The following is a 24563-nucleotide window of genomic DNA, read 5'->3' on the forward strand; positions in this document are numbered from 1 at the left end:
AGTGCTTTGGGTTCCGAATTAAGAGATATTTGAGAGCTTTGGCCTGGGTCTTTAAATCCGTCGTGCTGTTGAGCAAGATACTCTTGTCAGACCCCCAAATTCCGAGTCAGATACTGATAGATTAACGCATCACTTAGTTATATCACATCCGTTTCTGAAGTATACCTGTTGAGGGCCAGTTCATTCTACTCCAGAGTGGCCATTGTACGTATAGAGTTTCAACTGTACTTTTCGGGCTTACGTCGCACTATTTCTACCCAGTCCATTAAAACAAAATCAATGAGATCAAAAATACACTTACCAAATACAACGTACACATCGTTAGCCCATGGGCCTCCTTTGCCATTCCTACATCGATTGGATCGTCCATACTTCCTGTAAGTCAAGTGAGCTCTCGGACCTGTCGCACACCACCCCTGGTGTTGTACAGCGAACGCTTTGTAACCACGCATCAGCGCAACCGCGCCACATTTCTGAATGGCTTCCTTTCTTCTTCTGTAGTATCCTCGAACTATTGGGTAACGACCGTCGACTCCTGGGATAGCTCGACGGCCAGTGTCTTTGAAGCAACCAATTGGCTTGACTACGGAAACAAAATGAAAATGTCAACTCGAGAAAGCAAACTCGAGAAAATCGACCTGAGAAACTCAAATGTACCGTACTGGATAATCCTTTTAATATGAATTTTAGACTGTGGGAAGGTTCCCTATTTAAACAATAGAGTGTTTCTGTCGAGAAACCATCGGCTGATAGCTGCTCCGCGGAACTTTGATGTTCTTAAGACAAATTATGCTAGTTTTAGAACATCAAATTTCCAAGGGGCAACTATGAGACCGATAGTTCCGAGACACTCTATTGTTCTTGTTGTTCACTCAATCGGGTATTTTACTCGGACGGGCACCATGGGCAGATAGTGTCTCTCCGCCAATGAATACTATCGCGTCACGTGACAATTTCAACCAATAAGAATGGGAGAAAATTTAGTCGTGAACTATAAAATGATATGAGGTAGCCTACACAAATTTCGACCACTATTTCAGGACGTAGCGATTGCCAGTTACAGTGTTAATAGAACCACTGTGATGATTAACAAAACCACTATAAAGTGTAGCAGGCAATAAGCAGTAATAACTAAGTCAATCAGAGAATACTAAACGTTAACTTACCAACAACACCAGTGGTGATTCTGATTGGTGGAGCTATAGTAGAAAATAACAAAACATTGATCACTTTTCTTTCATTCATCGAAGAGATAGAAAAGAATAAGTGAAATCCTCGCGCTATGAGGTCATTTCAGATGCTTAGAAAATGACTGCAGAACTGAGTCAACAGTGCTGCTCTGAGTACAAAACAAAAACAAACAAACAAACAAAACAGATACATCGTGCCTCTACAACGAGTTGCAAAGCCCGTAAATTAAAGTTGAAATAAGTCAAAGGACCGGAGTCAAATCGAAATTGCGAAACACAATAGAAAGAGAAAGAGTTAGTGTTTAACTTGTGTCGCTTTTCGATAGATTGTAAAATCATCGAGATCTCTGTTTATGTTACCCGCCTCACCCGTACGGCTTTGGCAGGTAACATGTACCCCAGGTTTGACAGATCTGATTATCATGCGTAACCTAATACGGTAATTAACGTTACTAAATTATAATAAATTATAACCAATTAAAAAATAATAATAAATTAAAATAAATTCTAAATAATAATAAATTAAAATAAATTCTAAATAATAATAAATTAAAATAAATTAAAAATAATGATAAAATATAATAATTTGTGATTTTTAAGAATGACAAGCCAACGCCTTACGTCGTCTTCCTCCTCCCCTGCAGTACCCCCACAGTTTGTTTGATCTGTAGTCCGGAGTGATCGCGCACCAGGTCCTTCCGCGCTTTGTCCTGGCACAACGATTGTATCGACGCCCGCGATATGTGAACGGGAACGAACAGCAGTTGCCTTTCGTAGTACGATATTTGCAGGTTCCTAAGTTCAAAAGTACACAAGAAATAATCAGTAAATAATTTTTTTAGTGTTGTGTATAAGTACCTTTGGCAAAGGAGCTTTCATTGCTTACTGCATAACAGCTTTCTTATTTTTCTTAGAGTTGCGAAAGTGTCTCGTTAGGTACACAATAGTACTATATTTTTCTCAAGCTCATTGACAATTCATCAAGTTTAAACAAAGAATACGAATATGGTCTATTAGGATTAGAATGGGTTTCGATTGAGAAGATTTATCAAAAACTCGAGACAGTGTTTGACCACATTTTCAAACACCTCGAAACTCGTCAATAATACGTCGGTGTTTGGAAATGTGCACCCTTCTTTCGCGTTTGATATATTACGTACAAAATCACTCTGTACAATACATTACTCTGCCTCACCTGACACTCTGTAGACATCATTCGCCCAAGGGCCTCCTTTGCCATTCCTGCATCTGTTTGATCGACCATACTTTGCAAAGGTATATTGAGCACGTGGTCCTGTTGCACACCAGCCGCCATGTTGGACTGCAAACATTTTGTACCCGAGTGCTGCGCTTACCAGGGCGCACTTTCGGATAGCGAAAGCACGGCGCTGGTAGTTGCCTCTTAATAATACACTTCTGCCGTCCATTTGAGGGATTGCTCGACGTGCTGTGTCTTTGAAGCAGCCGATTCGTTGGACTAAAACCAAATCGGAAGAAACATAAGTCACCTTCATTAATCAAGAAACACAAGTTGCCGAAGACCGAGGAACAATTATGAAATGGTGTCAAAAAACCAGTAACACTGTCCAGACTTTTATTACTTACTTGTTATCGAAGGTGTCACCTTGATGAAGGATACTGCGAAGAAAACGAAAAAATTAAAACAAATCAGACATTTTGCAAGTATCGAGGTTTTGAAATTCAGTATCAAACTGGAAACAACATATGAATATGATAATTTATTCCCCACCTGCTCCTCCTGGACAGTAACCCCACATTTTATCGTTGTCATAATTTGTAGTTGCGCATAATTTTAACAATTATCATAATTTGTTCCTAACCTGCTCCTCCTGGACAGTAACCCCACATTTTATCGTTGTCATAATTTGTAGTTGCGCATAATTTTAATAATTATCATAATTTGCTCCTAACCTCCTCCTCCTGCACAGTAACCCCACATTTTATCTTTGTCATAATTTGAAGTAGTCGCGCACCATGGCCGTTTGGATCTCACGCGGGTACAGCTTGTGTATCGTCTTCGCCGATAGATGAACGGGAACACACAGCAGTTTTTGCGAGTAGTTTGCATTGGACAAGAACCTGAAAAACAGCAAGAAAACAGAATTAGATTATTGTGTATGCGTAGCATCAGTGGTCCTCTGTGTGGTGGACTCCAAAGGTCTGGGTTCGAGCCTAGTCGGGATCCTTTCCTTGTATTCTTGGGCAAGACACTTTACTCTCACAGTACCTCTCTTTACCCAGGTTATAAATGGGTGCCGACGAATCAAACGCTGGACCGTAACCCTGCGATGAAGGAACATTCCATCTGGGGGAAGTAACACTTCATGAACTGCAGTTAAGTGAAACTACTCTTAAATAAATGGTGGATGATTTGAACGCAACTGATCAAAACATTACTTTGAGTCCGTGGCTGTGAGATTTTAGCGTAAGTCAGAACACAATAACTACTTAATGACTTGCTCCAAGAGAAGTAAAACTTACTGTTTCCCGTGGTGCCAGTCATTACGCGTTTTTTATACCTCCCAACTAAAAAATGGAACAAGCTTCGAAAAAATATGCTTGACAGCGGCTGGCATATATATTTCCCGCATTTTCAAGGCGCACGACCTGATCACGTGCAAGTCGAAAGTTCACGTTGTTGTTCCCCTAGGGAGTTAGTGAGTTTTGTTCGCCTTAGGGAGTTGGTGAGTTTTGACCCGCGACACGTGACACGTTCCCTTAAATCGGAAAACGTACTTGAGTTGGGAGGTATAACAAACAGTTTTAACTTCAAGATAGTAATTACTCACTTAATCATTAATTGGAGGATGCGAAGTAAAGTGAACTGAAAACTGTTGACCTTGCACATTATGCAATGACGTACAGTACAAGCACAGGATGCTAAGCTGAAACGGATACTAACCTCTCAGGACGTAGACATCATTAGCCCAAGGTCCTCCTTTTCCATTCCTACATCTGTTACTTCTTCCGTATCTGCGGTATGTCAGATGAGCACTCCTTGACGAAGCACACCATCCGCCATGTTGTAACGCGAACATTTTGTAGCCTCGTCTGTAGGCAGCCTGAAAACATTTTCGAATGGCGTCCTGTCTCTTGCGGTAACGCCCTTTGAGGAAACGACTTCTGCCTTCCAAGGGACGTATGGCTCGTCGGCCTGTGTCCTTGTAGCAACCAATACTATACGCTGAAGTGAGATACAGTAACATTAAAAAAGTTAGACCGCAGAACAGTCCAGTGAATTAACCTACATCACGACATGACGAACTTAAAGATGCAAAAACCCCTCCGATGAAATGACCCCTACGATATAACGATTCTTATTTGTGCGTTACAGTTAAACCTTTAAACGGAGTGCGACTTTAAGATTGCATATTTATATTACAAGAAAACGGATCATACAGTTGTTAATAAATTCACTGTATGTTCAAGGACCAAACCCAAGTTTATTTATATTTCTGGTAATCAACAACTATATCTCCTTCATAGAAATTAAGAACCTAATTAAGAACCTACTTAGCCTAAATTGCAAATAACTACCCCAAAATATACGAACCTATTTTGTCAGACAAAAAAAAATTTAGGTTCTTACACGCAGGTTTTTACTGTATCGTTCCCAGATTTTTTTAACAAGTAAAGGTAAATCTTTTACCCAGAAAAACACACATAACAATCAAATATTCTTACCAATCATTCCCCTTGTAAGTTTGAATATTCGTGCTGGTAGGAAAACAAAAACAAAACAAAATAAGGTAATCAAGATTTACTTCTACAATCGATACATTGATATAACAGATCAGCTTAGCACCCAACAAAACAAACCTACCGGTATAACATACATCGAGACAAGACTGGCAAGTGCAAATCCCCCTGATTTAATTAACCCTAGGATATAATGACCTCCTGCTTCCCGCTCCCCGTCCCCCGCCATTCATACAAAGAACTTCACCATATAGCGAACCTTTAGCCAAAATAGAAGTCACAATGAAAGGAATCTTCAGTTCAAACGCATAAATACCTAGGTTCTTTTTTTCAAATACCAGCCAAACGAATTCAGCCTGTACCAGCATTAAATTCTGTCCAATCGACTGCACACCCTGGCATAAACTTGCCCGCGAGTTCAGTCGAGCCGAGGAGAGCCGAGCTGCGAAAACCGAGCTCGGAGCGAGAGAAATGTCCGCGATATTCAAAACCCGAGTACAAACAGTCTGAGGAAGAGAAGCACAAACTCGAAGGACTTTGAGAAAGTCTCGCCCTGGCGACCTTGTATACACCCCTTAAGCAAAACTTGAACTGAATGTTACGTCTAAGAGGGAACAGAAAAATAGAAAACTTGAACACATAACCGTATGACTCACCCCTTGGAGGACGGACAACAGGTTTGACCGGCTTAACAGGTTTACGTCGACCTACAAGAATAAATTACACTCAACTAGTCAATCAACATAACAAGCATTTAAAATACAAATAGTATTCAAAGGACAACCGTCTTTCTTTCATTAATAATTCATCAAGTTCAAACAAAGGAAATTATGACCGTGACGGTGCTTGGATATTTGATCTTAATCAGCACAAATGTTTACGATTTTATTTCTCCTTAGTTTTAGTTTCGATTTAGAAGGTATATCAAACACTAAAGACAGTGTTTGACCAAATTCCCAAACACCTCGCAGTTCGTCAAAAATACTCCGCCACGCGTCGTATTTTCAACTCTCTTCACGAGATATAATAAAACAATATATTATTCAAATTATGTTAAAGCAGGTATCCTCCTTATTAACCACTTGCAATTCAACAAGAATAATATAGAATCTTATAATAGTGCTAAAAGTAAAGGTTTGAAGCATACAAATTTTTTAGTCTGGTCAGGAATTCGTTCTGCTGTTCCTGCCCACCTGAAGGATTTGGATGTGACCGAAAGTAAACTAGAGAGCTGCTTGGAATTTCAATGTGGGGAGAAAAAATTTAATCCTACTGTATGTAAAAATAGACACTTTTATGAATTGCTTGTTTCGGGTAAGGCACGAGTCTCAAGGGGCTTTGCTAAACTGAAAGAAGACTTTGGTTTAGCAGATTCAGCTGTTACTAAAGCGTTCATAAAAATGAAGACTTTCTCATCCGAAATGTTTATCAGAAGCTTCCAATTCAAGATTTTAAATAATATCACTTTCACTAATTCTCGTCTAGCCAAAATAGGTTATGTTCAAGACGATTCTTGCACATTTTGTAGAGTTAGCTCAGAAACTGTTAATCATTTATTTTATGAATGTTTTCATACTAACCAGTTTTGGAAAGATTTCAAAAATTTTTGGTTTGCACTTTCTGGTAAACAAGTTGAATTTTCCTCGCAGGATGTTTTGATAGGCAAATTAGATGAAGTAAGTGACTTACTAAATTACTTTTTAATTGTTGCAAAATGGCATATCTGGACGAGTCGTAAACGAAGTCTCAGCCCAAATATTACTGTTTTTAAAGAAATGATTAATATGAAATATAAGACTGAAAAGTACATAGCCTTAAAAAAGAGCACGCAAAGGAAATTTCAGGCCAGATGGAAATTATTTATTGATAGTAAAGTATGATTTCTTATACTATATAGTTCAAATAGTTATATTATTATCAACGTTTTGTAATTATGTTATTGACACTTAATAATAGCGCTGTACTTTGTATTTAATAATGGAAAAAAACGGTGTTTAGAGAAGTGGTCAAACACGGCCTTTCGTGTTTGATATATTATCTCTCAAATACTTACCTGCGCAGTTGCCCCACTTCTTGTCCCGATCGTAGTTGTTTGTAATGGCACACCATGGCCGATTGTGACGAACCCTGGTACAGCTGTTGTAGCGACGACCTCTATAGATGAACGGGAATGCACAACAATAACGAGATGTTGTTCTTCTTCGGCAGGAACCTGACGACAAACAAAGTTACCATTCTGTTTATTGAAAGACACTGGCACAATCCATCTTGAAATTTTGTAAGTGGTGTTTCACGGCTTAAAAGAGCTAATGATGCAACACAAATTGCGCATCAAGAAATTCACGCTAAGTTTCACAACTTCGCCGTTCAACCTTTTGAAGTAAACCTAGGATAAACCTCGCGTTGTGCTTTGACAAAGAAAGTGGTACAACATTCAGCTTTCTTAGAAGAGCTGAAGGCTTAAAATTTAAAAATTAGCGGAAACACATCTACATATTTGATTAACACCAAAAACGAATAACATGTCAACAATTCAACTCCTGGTAACAGCTAGTCAAGACGCAAGAACAGACAGAAACAGTGTTATCGCTGTATTACGCATGGTTACATTAACAGTGTAACTTAAACTTCCGTCTTACCAGTCACGGCATATACGTCATTGGCCCATGGTCCTCCTTTGCCGTTCCTACATCGATTGGATCGTCCGTACCTCCTGTAGGTCAAGTGAGCTCTGGGACCTGTGGCACACCATCCCTGATGTTGGACAGCAAAAACTCTGTAACCAAACCTTAGAGCAACTAAGGCACATTTACGAATGGCCTCCTTTCTTCTTCTGTAGTATCCTCGAACTATTGGGTAACGACCGTCAACTCCTGGGATAGCTCGTCGCCCGGTGTCTTTGAAGCAACCAAGTGGCTTGACTGTTCAAATAAAACAATACATCATAATCACCGCTTTACGGTGGCCAATTCACATTATCAACCCAGTTGATAAGACCAAATTATCTTGCTATACTCCCCACCAACGCAGCACCACAGTTTCTTTAGAAACTTACCCCCTCTATTCAATTGAAAACTAAGTTTGAGAAGTAAGCGATGTTTCTTCGTTGATTTAGGTGGGACTTAACAGCCGTGAAAGTCGTAAATTTTCCAGCATTCAATTCCCAACATACTTGATCTCAAAGTGTAGAAAATGTGGATTGTATGTAACCAATTCAACGACAAGTCCAATATACTTGCTTGGTCGGCCAGATTTTTTTGACGACTTTTTAGCAATTGAGGAAATTCATGATCAGTGAACTCTGTAAAAGATGAATACGGATCTATTTGAGCTGTCAACATTTTATCGCGTTATCCAGAATTGGAGGTTCTCCAGTCTCAGAATTGGAGTAAGATTAACCTTTTCAAAGTGTACTAATTTAATTACTAAGTCTGTAGATTGAACCGTGGTGCATGATCATTCAAATCACAGCTATTGAGCAGTACTTTCATGTGGTACTGTTTATTATGCTGTACATTAGGTGGTCCTAACTTTAAAGTCTGTGGATAAAACCCTAGTGCGCGACCATTCAAAAGAAAGTTGTTGAGCAGTACTTTCATGTGGTACTGTTTATTATGCTGTGTACGAGGTGGTTCTAATTTTTAAGTTGTGGATAACACCCTAGCGTGTGACCATTCAAATGAAGGCTATTTAGCAGTACTTTCATGTGAAATTGTTTGTATTTCTACCTTTTTCCATTCAAACTTTGACATTTACATTCCGTTTTCATAGGGTGAAAGGGCTTAATCATAACAAGTAACAAGAAACGGATACTTACCACGTACACCAACTGTTACTCGTATTGGCTGACCTGAAAAAGACAATATTTTTTCAAATTTAAACTTAATTCGACGTAACAAGTACATCTCAAAATAACAGCTTAGTTTAAAAATTAGATTACAAAAATGGCATAAAAAGCATGGAAGGAGACAACGACAAATCGTAACCCTAGACTCGTTTGAAACTTCCGAACCACTTTTTTTTGTGAATTCGTAAAATTTAAGTAAAAGCAAAGATAAGAGGATGAAAGAAGAATAATTTTTCACTGGCTGAGTGAAACGAAACAACTGAAAAATATTTTTCTCACACACCGCTGGGGTCTGGGTATAGATCATGTGACCTGTGAGGCCGGCAGTTGTTTCTGTTGCGTCCGCCATTGCCAACTTTCCCGCCTACCCATCCGAAGATTTGTTTAAGTTTTTATCCAAATTTCCAGTCTTAAACGTCATGATATTTGTATTAGCTTTAATTTTGCAATAAAGGTCAGGCAGCGGCGGTCAGCCTGACCAACAAGGGCATGTCCTTACGTTTTCCTCCCCTGCAGTAGCCCCATGGTTGGTTTCGTATGTACACGTTAGAGCCAGTTGGGCACCAGGCCCTTGGAGTTTTGGCGCATCTGTTGTAGAGGCGCCCGCGATATTTGAAAGGCAGCACACAGCATTTTCCTGAAGTGGTACGTTGATTGCATCTACCTAAACTCCGTAAAAAAAAAGTCACGAATGACTTTTACAGTTCTGTAGTAGATAACAGTAGCAGAAATAAAAACGGCACTGAACCTCTGGCGGATTTCTCTCTTTACTGTGATACAATATTTTACTGTTGACTTTTGTTAAACGAAGTAAGTGGGATTTTGTTAAAAACAGTATGGTAAGGCCTAGTATAAAATCCAATCCACCGTAGGAAAAAGATCGCAGCTTTACATTTTACTACCATAACTTGCGAGCTAACGCAGCTCACAGCCATATTTTGGCAACAATTGTCCCTGTACCAACGCTATTGTGTATGCCAGGTTTGAAGATTTTAGAACTTTTCTGTACGTTGTTATGAGCTTTGGTAAGATTTTCGTGCGCAACGAATTATGGGTTAATGCACCAGTCGCCATCTTTTTCCTACGAAGGATGGGAGAATCGCAAAAATACTTCTACACGATTCAAGTTAAAATTGAATTATTATGGATTGCAACAACTCTAGACCTTCAAGTTAACCATCCTTAAGTACTTGACTCTGTCGTTTGTAAAGAAATTCTACAAAACAAGCCTGAAAAAGCACCTGATACTCTGTAGACATCATTCGCCCACGGTCCTCCTTTACCATATCTACATCTGTTTGATCGGCCGTACTTTGCAAAGGTATATTGAGCACGCGGTCCTGAAAAACACTGGCCACCGTCTTGAACAGAAAATACTTTGTTGCCGCGATTGACGGCGACCATGGCACATCTACGAATGGCGAACTTTCGTCGCTTGTAGTTTCCTCTCAAAAGTTTACTTTTGCCTTCCAATATTGGGATGGCTCTGCGAGGAGTGTCTTTAAAGCAACCCATTCTCTGGACTGAAAGTAAATTATAACAAGAGAAATGAGATGGAGCCTATATAAAGAAATATCAGAGACAGACACACGACAGCCACGTGACAGGCATGCGACAGGTACAGCCTGGCACGCGACGGACACGCGCCAGACACACGACATGCAACTTAAGGGAGCTACGTCGCTGACAGTGCATCTTGGAAAACTTAGGTTAACATTTTGATCATTCGTAATTTGTCTCATTTCCACCTTATCTAAACAATATATATCCACTTGTATCTCTCTTCGTTTTCTCATTATATCTTTGACATTTTTCGTCACTAGTAAGCTGTCACGTTATTCAGAGTACTTTGGTGATTCTGTGTGTTCAACAGACTTACTTGTTATCGATGATGTTATCCTCACTGGACGCACTGCAAACAAAAAGAAGAAAAAGTTTATAGATAGCAAAAATTAACTACAACAGAATGCTCTTAGAAGCGAAGCAAAGCCCGCGGGGTTTTCAGTTTAATTTCAAAAGTAATTACAAATTGCTTTTGGTTTGCATTTTCTAGAATAATGTTTGCAATTGGTTTCAAAAACCGACAAGTGATCTACGTGATCCAACCGCTCATGGCCAATCAGCGTAAAAACGTTAATTCTTCAACCAATCAGGAAACTGTTCTTTTGAATTGGCTTATGCACGTTTTCCCGCGCTTGGCGCCGGTTGCATATTTCTTCCTAGATTGGCTTATTGCGCTATTAAGATTGGTCAGAAGCGATGGCTTTGGTTTTGGCTTCACGACGGTCAAAGGGCACAGGGCATGATCTATCTTCGTTATTTCTCAAATTCATTAATAATTTAAAGTTAAAAGTTTAAACAAAGGGAATCATGACCACGACGGTGTTTGGACATCTGATCTTAATTGGCATAGATTTTTATGATTTTAATTCTCCATTTTCTCCTTAGTTTTAGTTTTGATTGAGAAGATTTATCAAAAACAAAAGACAGTGTTTCACCACACTACCAAACACTTCGAAGTTCGTCAAAAATACTCCGCTACGCGTCCTATTTTCAACACTCTTCTCGCTGCTCGGAAATGTGGTCAAACACGGTCTTTCGTGTTTGATATATTACTTCTTACCTCCTCGTCTGGCACACCATCCGTACAGCTTATCTTGGTCATAGTTAGGCGTAATGGCGCACCAGGGGCGTCTGGAATTAACCCTGGTACAGCGGTTGTATCGTCTGCCGCGATAAATGAAGGGGAAAACACAGCAGTTGCCAGTTGATGAGCGTGTACAAGAACCTATTTGAAAAACAAGAAGGAAAAAACCTGCCTTTAATATAACATATTTTAATCTCGGTGACAAAACCAAAACGCCAAAGAGTTGTTTGTCGAGAAGTTGTGTCGGTTGTATGTACTTAATTTTGTTCCAAACAGCGCTCTGTTGTTTCTAATAGCTTAATGACACAATTGGATCTGAGTAGTAGAAGAAGTTTAACAAGCGATGTTTAAGTTAAAGTGGACTATGTGAAACAGTATTATAGAAAGCGATGGAGGCAAGACCTTGCTATTTCAAATCAGTGATAGCATTTTTCAACGAAATTTTCCCAGGGATTTTGGGAGGGGGATTAGTAAGTTACATAAATGGCGTTGAATTTCTAGAGTTAAAGAAAGACTTCTTCCCAATCACAGGCGGGTATTTCATGAGCTATTACTCTGCACGCCAATTTCGCTACATATATCGTCGAAGTCGGCGATTTCCTTACCTCTCAGAACGTAGACATCATTCGCCCAAGGTCCTCCTTTTCCATTCCTACATCTGTTAGATCTGCCGTATTTTCTATACGTGCGATAAGCATATTTGGATGACGCACACCATCCCTGATGTTGAACCGCGAACACGCTATAACCACGCCTTTTTGCAGCAAGAGCGCATTTCCTTTTAGCGTATCGTCTCCTTCGGTAATGTCCTTTAAGAAGTCGACTTCTACCTTCCAGTGTTGATATGGCTCGTCGACCAGTGTCTTTGAAGCAACCAATGCTGATTGCTACAGGGAAAGATTTATAATGACACCATTGAATTATACAGCTATCAGTTTCATGGCGGTTAATTTACTTTTAAGTGGAAGTGATTACATAATAAATCACGTGCTGGCTGTCTGCTAAGATCTTGATGTTTTAAGAAAATAAACGCAACCGTAAAAGACCGTAAGTAATGGCCGAACAAAAAAGTCGCCCCGCCCTCAGTATTGCGCTAATGGTAGGATTCCCACGAAGTGAGGATATATACACAAACATACAAAGATGCAAAAACTAGATATCTGATCTTAATTAGCACAGATTTTCACTCCGCCTTAGTTTTAGTTTCGATTGAGAAGATATATCAAACGCGAAAGACCGTGTTTGACCACATTTCCAACTCCTCAAGGTCGTCAAAAATACTCCGTTGCGCGTCGTATTTTCAACTCTCTTCTTTGTGTTTGGAAATGTGGTCAAATACGGTCTTTCGTGTTTGATATAATACTTGAAGTCATGATTTTTCTCTTTTTCTATGAATGAGTTAACTGTAAATAAATGCAGGACTTTTTTGCACTTACCTTTCAAACCTGGAGTAATTTGTATGACCTCCGCTGTAAAAATTGGAAAATGGAATGAAAGAAAATGTTAAATGAGCATTATTCCCTTTTGAAGTAACGCAATGATTTCTCCACTGATTAATTACAATTACAGTGTGTGTAGAACAAACAATTATACGTAAAGCGTTTAACATTTAAACCATAGATGTTTAAAATAAATAACAAAAGTGAATAACAAAAGGGAGGTAAATAAAATAACAATAAAAGAAAAGGTACAATTCAATAAAAGTACGTTGAAATCCACGTTGCAAGCCAAGGAAATTTTTGTCTCAATTTTCTCAGCTCCCGACATGGCTATGAAATACACTTCGTCTAAGCCTACACCAAAAAGCCTCATTTGCAACAATTTTCTTACCTTTTGGAGGACGGACAACAGGCTTGACTGGTTTAACTGGGCGACGTCCTGATAAGGAAACAAACAGTATATGATACATTTCAAATTGATACATTCAAGTTTGATAAATTCAACATAATGCTATTTCATGACAGTTTCAAAAAACGGACAAACGTTCTTTAAACTCGTGAAAAGGAGTCCAAGTCCTGAGAAAAGTTTCCTAAGATTCGTTTCTAAGAATCAAATAATGATAATGAAGCAAGCTTACGTTTGACGCAGTTGCCCCATTTTCTGTCTCGATCATAGTTGGGAGTGAGAGCACACCATGGTCGATTGTGATTCCTTCTTGTACAACTGTTATAACGACGGCCCTTGTAGATGAACGGGAACGAACAGCAATAACGCGAAGTTGTGCGTCTTCTGCAATTGCCTGTATAGTCATAATAACAACACATGTCAAACTGAGAGCCCAAAATTATCATAGAACATTATAGGCACGTAACGCGTGCAAAGGTCTACTCACTCTTTCGAACACATGCGCCTCTAAGTTCTAAATCATAATGACAATTTACAATTGACAAACAGAAAGCAGCAGAACGACATTTTCTGGTTTAAACCTTTAACACTAGAACACAAAACAAAATTCGCCAGACATGGAGTCCGTTTCTCGAAGGTCCTGAAAAGTTTTCGCACCCGGAAAGCCATAGCAAAATCCCAAACCTTATTATTAGTTTTACGGAGCTGTTTTACTCACATATTCATAATGTGAAAAGAAGTTCCCTTCAAACAAGAAGTTTCAGGCGTATGCGCTTCTCTGTTTTTAGATACAGATTAACTAATAATGGCTTTGCAGGCCCGAAAGGTTCCCGGTGCTTTCAAGAAACGGGCCCCTGACCCAGATCTTTCTCTTTCAAGTGTAATCTACTAAAATGAACCTTAACGAGAAAATTTCTCTTACCGGAAACAACATACACATCATTCGCCCAAGGTCCTCCTTTGCCGTTTCTACATCGATTGGATCGTCCGTACTTCCTGTAAGTCAAGTGAGCTTTTGGACCTGTAGCACACCATCCTTGATGTTGGACAGCGAAAACTTTGAAACCAAACCTCAGAGCAACTAAGGCACATTTCAAGATAGCGTCAATTCTTCTTCGGTAGTAGCCTGTGACAAGTGGGTTACGGCCATCCATTTGTGGGATAGCTCGGCGACCTGTGTCTTTGTAGCATCCCAGTGATTTAACTGGAAAAGAAGAATGATGTAAAAAGATGTAACCAGAGAAGAGTAGTGCTATGCTAAAGCAGAAATATAGACATAGTATTTTACACATGGCATTTTTTTTAATTTCACTTCTCAAATTCAATAATTCGTCAAGTTTAAACAAAGGAAATCATGACCGTGACAGTGTTTGGATATCTGATATTAATTAACATAATTTTTTACGATTTTAATTCTCCGTTTTCTCCTTAGTTTTAGTCTCGATTGAGAAGATATATCAAACACTCAAGCCAGCGTTTAACCACATTTTCAAACACCTCGAAGTTGGTCAAAAATACTTCACTGCGCGTCTTATTTTCAACTCTTTTCTCGGCGTTGGAAATGTGGTCAAACACGGTCTTTCGTGTTTGATTTATTACGTATTACGTAGTCAAAGATCGTGCTGAATGCAATAAAGCACAAGCATTTACTTACCTATCACTCCACTTGTAACTCTTATTGGTCTAGCTGCAGAAATAAAGAAAGTATTATAATAAAGTTCGTTTTAAAAATTTAAGAAAAAGCCAGCCACAGGACGTTTGTGTATGTTAACAAAATATTATAGAGTAAATAAACTTTAGAATATACACATACACAGTACGTTATACATAAAACGACTACTAGTAACCATACCTAATCTTTCCTCAGTTTTGCAAACCAGTTGAGTTTGGTCTTGCCAGGGTTCGTATTTTGGCTCGACTACGTCTCGCCAAGATACTCGTGGCGAGACCAAACGAGTCTGATATGTCAGGAAAGATATACTTTCGTATTTACCGCACACAAATTTAGCAGAGAAACCAGTAATAGCAGGTTAGTGTCTAGATATCGTAGGAATTTAGAAACGAAGACAAGTCTTCTGATTGGGTGATTGCAAATTATGGCATGGTAATTACGGTAAAAGGCGAACAAAAACGCCTAAGACAAGTCTCAATGAACTACGTTGCGATATATTAGGTCACATTTAGGAAAATTTATGCTAAATACCTAAGGAAGTAACATCCGCTAAGTATCGATAGTATCTCCTGTTATCCCCTAGTGTAATCTAATTCAAGCGTTTTGTAGTTAATTCTTATATCTCAGAAAGTATCTTACGTTTACTTCCACCCCTGCAGTACCCCCACAGTTTGTTTCTGTTAAAGTCAGGAGTGATGGCACACCATTTCTGTCCTCGTCGATTCGTGGCACAGCCGTTGTATCTGCGCCTGCGGTACGTGAACGGTACACAGCAGAAACCTCTTGTAGTTCGATACCGACACTTCCCTAAAAAGGAAAGAAGAAAACAATTTTTTTTGGCAGTGATAGAGCATTTACTCTTTTTCTTTACTTTGAAGTAGCTTGAGAGAGGTCTGGACCCGAAACATTCCAAACTGATGACGTAGCTGTACACGTCTGTGATTGGTCGTTGCCAGGTTTTGAATTTTCGCGCGCAAGTAAGAACCAATCACAGACACTCTGTTGAGCTACGTCACGAGGGAGTCTTGCACGTTTCTCTGCTGTTTGGCAAACTAAACTTGCGAAAAGAGGGCCGTTTGGCAAAGTTACAAGGTAACTTTGACAGATACCTGACACTCTGTAGACATCATTTGCCCATGGTCCTCCCTTGCCATTTCTACATCTGTTTGATCGACCGTACTTTGCATAGGTTCTGTGAGCCCGCGGTCCTGATGCACACCAGCCGCCATGTTGGACTCCGAAGTAAAGGTAGCCACGCCTCGCGGTTTCCAAGGCACACTTTTGGATGGCCAGTTTTCTTCGTCGGTAGGGACCTCGTAAGAGGATACTTTTTCCATCCAGCTGAGGTATAGCTCTACGCCCTGTATCCTTGAAACATCCAACTTTCTGCACTAAAAATGTCACGAAGAAAACAACGTTCATTTAAAAAGATCACAGTAACGCTAGTCTTTTGAGTTAGTCACGCAATCCCGCAAAAGAGTTCGTGACTAATGCAAGGACCTTCTACGTAGCTACAGTGAAGCTTGCATAGTGACACGCGTTTGCCTGGAGAGGTTGAATCTGGTTGGTCGAGAGTCCAATCTGCATAGAATATATTTGCATAATGAAGTGAAACTTGAGAAAATTACGCAGGTGAGGAAAGCAAGTTACTTACGTGTAATTCTTGGTGTGACTCTGATTGGTCGAACTGTTGAGAAAAATGACAGGGAAAATCATTAAGTGCACCATTCGTGCAAATGTTGAGTCACTTGATATCAATTATAGCAGTAGTATAATGGATTTCATAAACTTAAATTGTCTGTCTCTAGCTTGTGAACAGGCTCCGGCTGGGAGGGTCTGACCGCGGCTGGAAGGGCTGAGAAAGAACTGGCTAAAAGTGAAGTGGCCGAGTGGGGATTAGGTTGGGGGGTTGGGCGTTGGCTCCTACTCTCTCTTCTACATTCTTTCTACCCGCTTTCTCTTCGCCCCATCCTCGACTAGAAAGCCTGTCCACGGTCTAGTTTGTCTCATACTCAACTGAAACTCGTAGTAGCATACCTCAGAATGAAATTTGTAAGTTAAGCTGGTTAGTTAAAAAGAAAGTCAATTAAAACCCGAGTAGATTGATCTGAATTTCCACTCCTAATGGTAACATATCTCACCTTTTTATTTCTGCCTGCACGGCAATTCTAATTATTCATCCCTGGCCTTGTCACACCTAACAGCAATTCTAATGACTCTGATAATTTATTCCTTCCTTTACAGTAATTCTAACAATTATGATAATATATTCCTCACCTCCTCGTCCTCTACACCAGCCATACATTTTATCTGCGTCATAATTAGGAGTGAGAGCGCACCAGGCACGTCTGGAGTTAGCTCTGGTACAACTTCTGTACCTTCTGCCGCGATAGATGAACGGGAAAACACAGCAGTTGTTGCGCGTGGTTCGTACACGGCAGGAGCCTAGTAACAAATAGAGAAGCTTATTGGATACTGTGCATGCTCTATTTGGCTGAAGAAAGTGTTCCGTGTACGCTATAAAAATGCTGAAAACTTGTGGTCCTCTAGATTGGCGTACTTATCTTTATCATTAAGCCAACGCATCTATCGTAATGCCAAAAAATACCGTGGATGTTTTGAAAAATTACGAGAAGTGAAAAAGTTCATGTTCATGTTCATGCCGAAAGTTTGCCGCAAAAGTTCATTTATACACTCAAGAAACAGTTAAGTTAACTTACCTCTTAGAACGTAGACATCATTAGCCCAAGGTCCTCCTTTTCCATTCCTACATCTGTTAGATTTCCCGTATTTGCGGTATGTTCTAAAAGCGTATCTCGCGGACGCACACCACCCCTGATGTTGTATCGCGAAAACTCTGTAGCCTCGTCTTAGTGCTGCGCCTGCGCACTTCTGAATAGCGTATCGTCTCCTGCGGTAATGTCCTTTTAGGAGACGACTTCTGCCTTCCAGGGTTGATATGGCACGTCGGCCAGTGTCTCTGAAGCAACCGAGGCCGTAAGCTGTAATACAGAAAACCATAGACTCATGAGATTCTACTCAATTGTGACAACGCATTTGATTTCGACTCCTTGGACATTTGCTTCTTTTGCCAAGTTTGTAGACTATCAAAGGCTTTGACAGAACATAACTCTTCAACAACTCTTGAAATTCTCAGCTTGCTATTATAGTAATTGTAAATTAGTTTCCATAAAATAGCTTAATTTACATTAAACCTTACCTATCACTCCAGTGGTGATTCCTACTCTTCGTCCTGAAAAAGAAGGGAGAAAAGACAGTGTAATACATGATCACTAGCACTATGAAATGTAACTGTTGTGAACGTAGAATGGTAAGACTGGGTAATCATTTCTGATTTACCCATAGTTATTTTAAAAATTCAGCCGTGAAACTGAAAGCACAAAATTCCTAAGATATGACATCAGAACAAAGATATTAAGTAAATCGCTGCAGAGAGAACAAATTGTAATGACTGGTTTAGAAACTTTTGGAAGATACCACGACAGGTATTGAGAAGGCGTAACGCTCCTTTCGTGCACTTATATAATAACTTTCAACAAACCTAGACAATTATTTTTAGGTTTCCTCCAATGAAAATGTCGTTTGGGTTTTGAAGTCCCTTTAATGCTTACTTTAAACTATGGTCAAACTTTAAGAATAAACATCAGTTTAAAAGTACCTCGTGGCGGACAGACAACCGGACGAACCGGTCTTACCGGTCTCCTTCCTGAAAGACAAGTATAACAATACTGGTTACAGCAAAAGACTAAACTATCACTCCTTTGCTAACGCTCGATACATTATTTTCTATTGTAAAGTTGTGTTACCTTCAAAAAACAGCTGACAAAGATTTTCTCAATTTCACTTTATATACAGTTGAACCTAGCGATTTCCAACTCTCAGGTGAAACGAAAAATAGTTCGAAATAGCCGCTAGTATATGACTGAAGGGCAAATCCAAGGGAAAATGGTTTTGAGTTCGAAGAAACAAGGAGTAGCGGGGTTCAACTATATCTTAAATAAACTCAAAGGCATGGGAAAAACAAAGCTAGTCAACTTAGCACATACTTCCACAATTTCCCCACTTCTTGTCTCTATCATAGTTTGGTGTGAGAGCACACCATGGTCGATTGTGGTTTCTTCTTGTGCAACTGTTATAACGACGGCCTTTGTAGATGAACGGGAAAGAACAGCAATAACGCGAAGTTGTTCTCCTTCGGCAGGAACCTGAAAAAAAGTGTAAAAAGAAATGTTTAGTATTACTAGACAACAAAATGTTGTGAGTGAATGTCATAACCGCTGGCGTTAGTGTTAGGCCACTCCGAGCACTGGCGGATCCTAACAGACCTCAGAGGTAAATGGTTACACAACCAGTCAGAGTGTCGTAGTCAACACATGTGACCAACAAGAACCAATCAGAAAGGTGGATATTGGCATTTTATTCTTGTGTCATCTAGGATATCGAATGGAAGAATGGAACAGGTATAACAGTGGCCAGGGCGTGGCGAGGATTTTTAAAAAAAAAAAAAGCTAAAATACTTCAGTTGCGATAGCGGACAACGAAGTTGAGCAATCCTATTAACGAAGCACAACTCTACAAGTATCTTTCCTACGGGTGACAGCCGAGTAGGGCAAATTTTTATCTACAGTGCTACCTGCGCTAATGGAAGTAAAGGAAGTCGCCAAAGCATACCCACTCTAAGCCCTACTTCACTTTAGACAGGTAAGGACAAGGCCCTCAAAGACAGCAAACGAGATTGCATACAATTCAAACGCAAAAGCAAGTGAAAGGAGCTACGTAACGGTTTGCACAACTTGAAAAGTTTAGCCTAAATTTTTCAAGTTCTTCGTTTGTAATCCGTAATCTGCTCCTTCCTTAACCATTCTTGCTCTTTTACCGTTTAAAACCGTCTCTTTGATGTTTTGCTATCCTAGTTAGTAAATGATTATTTTCAGGTTTTCTTTGATTTAAATGTAATCTTGTATGTGACCAAAATAACTCAAAATACTGTGACTGAGCTCCTTTAATTTTAGAGAGAAAGGTTGCAAAGAAACTTTCGAAGACCTACCGGTAATACTGTACACATCGTTAGCCCATGGGCCTCCTTTGCCGTTTCTACATCGATTGGATCGTCCATACTTCCCGAAGGTCATGTGAGCTCTTGGGCCAGTCGCACACCATCCTTGGTGTTGCACAGCAAAGAATCTATAATTGCGCCTCATGGCTTCAAGTGCGCACTTAAAAATGGCGTCGGCTCTTCTTCGGTAGAAATCCCGAACGAGGATACCTCGACCATCCATCTGAGGTATGGCTCGACGGCCAGTGTCTCGGAAACATCCAATGGATTTGACTGAGGAATAAAACCAACGAAGTGATTAAATTCTTTGAAACATTCTTGATAAAATAAAGTTTTCACTTAGCAAGGTGAGCTCATGTACTTACTGGTAACTCCAGAAATTCTAATAGGAGCAGCTGCCGAGAAAATGGAAAACAAAAAACTTAGTTTAGTACTTGTAATGTCATCAATGGGGATGCAACAATAACGAGTAATACCTCAAATTCAGAAAAATCCCTGGGCATGGTTTTGTTCGCAGACCTTTTTCCTAGGGTGGAAGAGTGCTTATTTTCTGCATAACTGACAAAATTTGTCGAATCAACTCAAGCCAAGTTTTATCCTTGGTACCTCAATGGGATCAATAGTATCTGAATGGTAGTGTTTACATTAGGAAGCTGGGTTAGAGATCGTGACAGACAAAGAAAAAAGTCATCACTTACGCTTTCTTCCTCCCCGGCAGTACCCCCACAGTCTGTCCTTGGAGTAGTCTGGAGTCAGTGCGCACCATCTCTGTCCCCGTCGATTCCTGGCGCAACGGTTGTATATGCGCCCGCGATACCTGAACGGGAATGCACAGCAGTTTCCTTGCGTCGTACGCTTCCTGCATTTACCTAGAAAGTGTATAGGGAAGAAAAAAACTCAAAACCCTAATTCTACAAAACATCAAAGATTCCACAAAACTCGCGTCCAAACCTGAAATCAGGTAGACATCATTCGCCCATGCTCCTCCTTTGCCATTTCTACATCTGTTTGATCGACCATACTTCCCATAGGTTCTGTGAGCATGCGGTCCCGAAAAACACTGGCCGCCATGTTGGACTCCAAACACTCGATAGCGTCTCTTGGCTGCTTCCATGAGGCATTTTTGGATGGCATAACGTCGCCTCTGGTAGTTACCTCTAAGAAATCGGCTTTTACCCTCAAGAATAGGGATCGCTCTGCGCCCTGTGTCTTTAAAACAGCCAAGTCTCTGGACTAAAATTTAAGTAAAAAATTCATGATTAAATACGTATTCCGGAAAAAAAATAAAGCATTTGGCAAAACGGTATTTTATAAAATTACATTCCGTTTAGAAACTTTGAAGGAGTTTTTGTCTTTAAAAAAATGGTTCAAAATCGTTTCGGGCATAAAATTTATTTAGTATAGAGATTTATTCACTTCATCATAAGATGCTGCTCGCAAATTTGAGCTCATTACATTTTCCTGGTTAATGTGTAACCTTTTTAATTTATTTTAAGCTCTTATCTATCTCTTTACTGTCTTAAGGAGAGAGAAAGAAATAAAATGGCTGCAATCATCATCTTTGTAGGCCATTTGAAGAAAATAAACTTAGTAGTTAATGGTTACTATCTTTTACCTCCTATATTTATTTTTCAGTTTTTTAAATGTTTAAATTCAAACCAAAATTTTTCATTTCAGCCACCTACCTCTCAATGACGGTGGCACTCTTGGTATACGTCGTCCTGCAAAGATAAAGGAAAACAGTTAGCTTTAAAAAGCTATATAAAATAGTTACTTAAGATGTGGAAAATGTATCTCTGAACAATGGTGAGCTTAAAATGAAAGTTTACTAAGGTAGGAAAACATCAAAGAAGTAATTATAAACCAAAACGAGACAGGGATGGTCAAGACTAGGGAAGATTGAGACGGATTACGAAACGAAGAAGCTAACATTTTCAAGTTTTTTTTTTTATATATATAAGTTAAGTTAAAATCGAAGGAAATCTAAAAATAATGGTGTACTAATATAGAAAAATATCAAAGAGATAACAATAAACCAAAACGAGACAAGGATGGCTAAGACTGGAAACGATTGAGTCGGATAGAGAAACGACCAAGCTGACATTTTCAAGTTCTTTGTACGATTTAAAAAGTTAAGTTCAAATCGAAGGGGATCTAAAATAATAGTTAACCGAGATGGAAAAAACATCAAAGAAATAATTATAAAACAAAACGAGACGAGGATGACTAAGATTGGAGAAGATTTTTTCAGATTGCAAATGATTAACTTCAAACTGGAGAGTACAATTTCCAAGCAGGTTCTCACCTCGTCCTCTACACCAACCATACAGTTTATCCACATCATAATTTGGAGTGATGCCGCACCAGAGCCGTCTGGAGTTAATTCTTGTACAGCGGTTGTATCGTCTGCCGCGATAAATGAACGGGAAAACACAGCAGTTGTTGCGAGTAGTTCTTCTACGGCAGGAACCTGGGGAAGACAGTAGAAGCTATTAATCTTGTAGCCAGACCTTATTCTGTTTGAAGCGTGGCCGTGGGGCATCTGGGTTGGAGATTAGCCTTTTGTCTTATCGATGAAACACATATCTGGTTTTGAACGTTGACGTTGGCTGGAATATTTGGTTCGAAAATGTACTGCTAGTCCAAATACATTTAGAACGTCAACAAGGGCTAATGTTTAGGCCTCAAAGAGACTATGCTAGTCAGTCTCTGAGTTTAACACTTAACATGATTTCGTAGCGCTGAGAGAGCATGTTCATTTGTCAAAGAAGTTGTTCAAGTGAAATCACAGCGCATATCCGAAACTTAAAACTCTGTTTATATACCAACAACTTTAAAACTTTATTTTTGCAACCAAATTTTCAGGTTTAAGAGGGGAAAGATTTTAGCATCTTTGAGGGCTTTTGAGCAACTTCCAAATAATTTACTATTACAATTCGTGAAAACCTGATTACCACCCAATACTTCTTCTGGAGACGAATGCTGTGTCACGATTCAAGAACAGCTGTAAACGAGACTAGCTCCCAGGGTATAAGCTATCGAACTGTTCGCAAGAACAGTTTATAAGTCCCACCTTTCAGAACATAAACATCATTGGCCCAAGGTCCTCCTTTTCCATTCCTACATCTGTTAGATCTCCCGTATTTTCCAAATGTTCGATAGGCATACTTCGTTGACGCACACCATCCCTGATGTTGCACGGCAAACACTCTGTAGCCTCGCTTCTGTGCAGCCAGTGCGCATTTCTGAATAGCGTATCGCCTTCGGCGGTAATGTCCTTTCAGAAGGCGACTTTTGCCTTCTAAGGGTAATATGGCTCTTCGGCCTGTGTCTCTGAAGCAACCAAGCCCCTTTGCTGAAAGAGAACCCATTGATGAGTAAGACGCTAGGCAAAGACTGGTTTTATACCGGAGAATTTAATGGATTTTGAATTGGATAAGGGTGCTATGGCTTGTCGAAAGCGTATGGCCCGTCGGCCAATGTCTCTGAAGCAACCAAGCCCCTTTGCTGAAAGAGAACTCATTGATAAGCAAGACGCTAGGCAGATTGGTTTTATACAGGAGAATTCAACGGACAGCTTTCACAAATTCAGCTCAACACATTAATTTTGAAACCAAAATGTTCTCTAACCTCTCAATCCAATAGAAATTCGTATGACTCTTCCTGAAATGAGAAATTTTACAGATACTGTTAAGTTAAGCAAAACAACAAGAGCCAAGGCTACGTCAATTAGTTAAGACTAAATCGAAAAAATACACTAACAACTGAAAAACACAAACAACAACATTCAGCCCTGATTTTGATATAGTGTTGCATGCACAGGACTTCCAACATCACATTAAACTTTAAGAAAGTAGATTTGTTTCTCATGAATTTACATAATCAAAAATGATTGAAAGTTGGTAACTTTGTCATATCAATCCACACAGGAAGATCTCACGTAGCATCTACCTTTCAGTCTGCAAGTGTGCAGAAGGAACTTCCCTTCTCTGTCTTTATCTTTAGTTTGCATTTTATGAAGTCTCCCTTAATTATTACCTTTTGTAAACCAGCTGGTTTGAGCAAAGAAAGAATTTTTAACTTGCACCTAAATGTTATTTCCTTTATTTGTTCACAGATATTTCATTAGTGGACCGAAATGAGACATTTGGCATTTTATTTATTTTACAATAATGAAGTCTTCAGTAACAATTGTCTTTTGTAAACCAGCTGGTTGAGCAAAAAGGGATCGAGTCTCAATTCAGCAAACAGAGGAAGCCAAAGCCTTGAGCACTTTCAATTCAACCAAAAATTCCGAAAACTTCGAAATACGGACAGGTGGTATTATTATTATTATCATAACTTTCCCAGGAAAACTTCCTGAAAATCCGGAATTTCCGAAAAGGTTGAATTTCCAAAAAGCGAACCATTCAACCGAAAATTCTGGAGATTCCTGAAGGAAATCAAATGGAACGGCAATTCCGGTTTGGAGTTTTTGAAAATTTGGATATACCTCTGGAAGTTCTTCTCGTTTTCGGAAATTCTGGAAAACTTTGTTCCATCTGTCACTGGAAATTTCCGGAAAT

The 24563-nt window shown here is 39.5% G+C and overlaps 1 protein-coding gene across 1 annotated transcript in view; it reads right to left on the reverse strand.

Moving 5' to 3' along the window:
• LOC110068603 (uncharacterized) overlaps positions 1-24563 on the reverse strand; it is a 70964-nt gene that overhangs the window by 19129 nt on the left and 27272 nt on the right. The window contains exons 39-76 of the mRNA XM_089286327.1: positions 23629-23661; positions 23072-23353; positions 22304-22468; positions 21684-21719; positions 20950-21231; positions 20697-20867; positions 20364-20393; positions 19990-20271; positions 18989-19147; positions 18601-18648; positions 18142-18174; positions 17642-17923; positions 17199-17366; positions 16576-16608; positions 16031-16312; positions 15561-15728; positions 14904-14936; positions 14172-14453; positions 13482-13643; positions 13235-13282; positions 12841-12873; positions 12010-12291; positions 11381-11545; positions 10637-10669; positions 9999-10280; positions 9257-9421; positions 8728-8760; positions 7550-7831; positions 6964-7122; positions 5567-5617; positions 4896-4928; positions 4114-4395; positions 3123-3290; positions 2796-2828; positions 2386-2667; positions 1812-1985; positions 1167-1199; positions 302-583 (exon numbers count right to left, since the gene is read on the reverse strand). Coding sequence (XP_089142453.1) covers positions 302-583; positions 1167-1199; positions 1812-1985; positions 2386-2667; positions 2796-2828; positions 3123-3290; positions 4114-4395; positions 4896-4928; positions 5567-5617; positions 6964-7122; positions 7550-7831; positions 8728-8760; positions 9257-9421; positions 9999-10280; positions 10637-10669; positions 11381-11545; positions 12010-12291; positions 12841-12873; positions 13235-13282; positions 13482-13643; positions 14172-14453; positions 14904-14936; positions 15561-15728; positions 16031-16312; positions 16576-16608; positions 17199-17366; positions 17642-17923; positions 18142-18174; positions 18601-18648; positions 18989-19147; positions 19990-20271; positions 20364-20393; positions 20697-20867; positions 20950-21231; positions 21684-21719; positions 22304-22468; positions 23072-23353; positions 23629-23661 — 5751 coding nt within the window. The remainder of the gene's footprint in view (positions 1-301; positions 584-1166; positions 1200-1811; positions 1986-2385; positions 2668-2795; positions 2829-3122; positions 3291-4113; positions 4396-4895; positions 4929-5566; positions 5618-6963; positions 7123-7549; positions 7832-8727; positions 8761-9256; positions 9422-9998; positions 10281-10636; positions 10670-11380; positions 11546-12009; positions 12292-12840; positions 12874-13234; positions 13283-13481; positions 13644-14171; positions 14454-14903; positions 14937-15560; positions 15729-16030; positions 16313-16575; positions 16609-17198; positions 17367-17641; positions 17924-18141; positions 18175-18600; positions 18649-18988; positions 19148-19989; positions 20272-20363; positions 20394-20696; positions 20868-20949; positions 21232-21683; positions 21720-22303; positions 22469-23071; positions 23354-23628; positions 23662-24563) is intronic.

Source organism: Orbicella faveolata, unplaced genomic scaffold (genome assembly GCF_042242905.1).
Source record: "Orbicella faveolata isolate gen_17 unplaced genomic scaffold, um_ofav_v1 contig_14, whole genome shotgun sequence".
Taxonomy (NCBI): Eukaryota; Metazoa; Cnidaria; class Anthozoa; order Scleractinia; family Merulinidae; genus Orbicella; species Orbicella faveolata.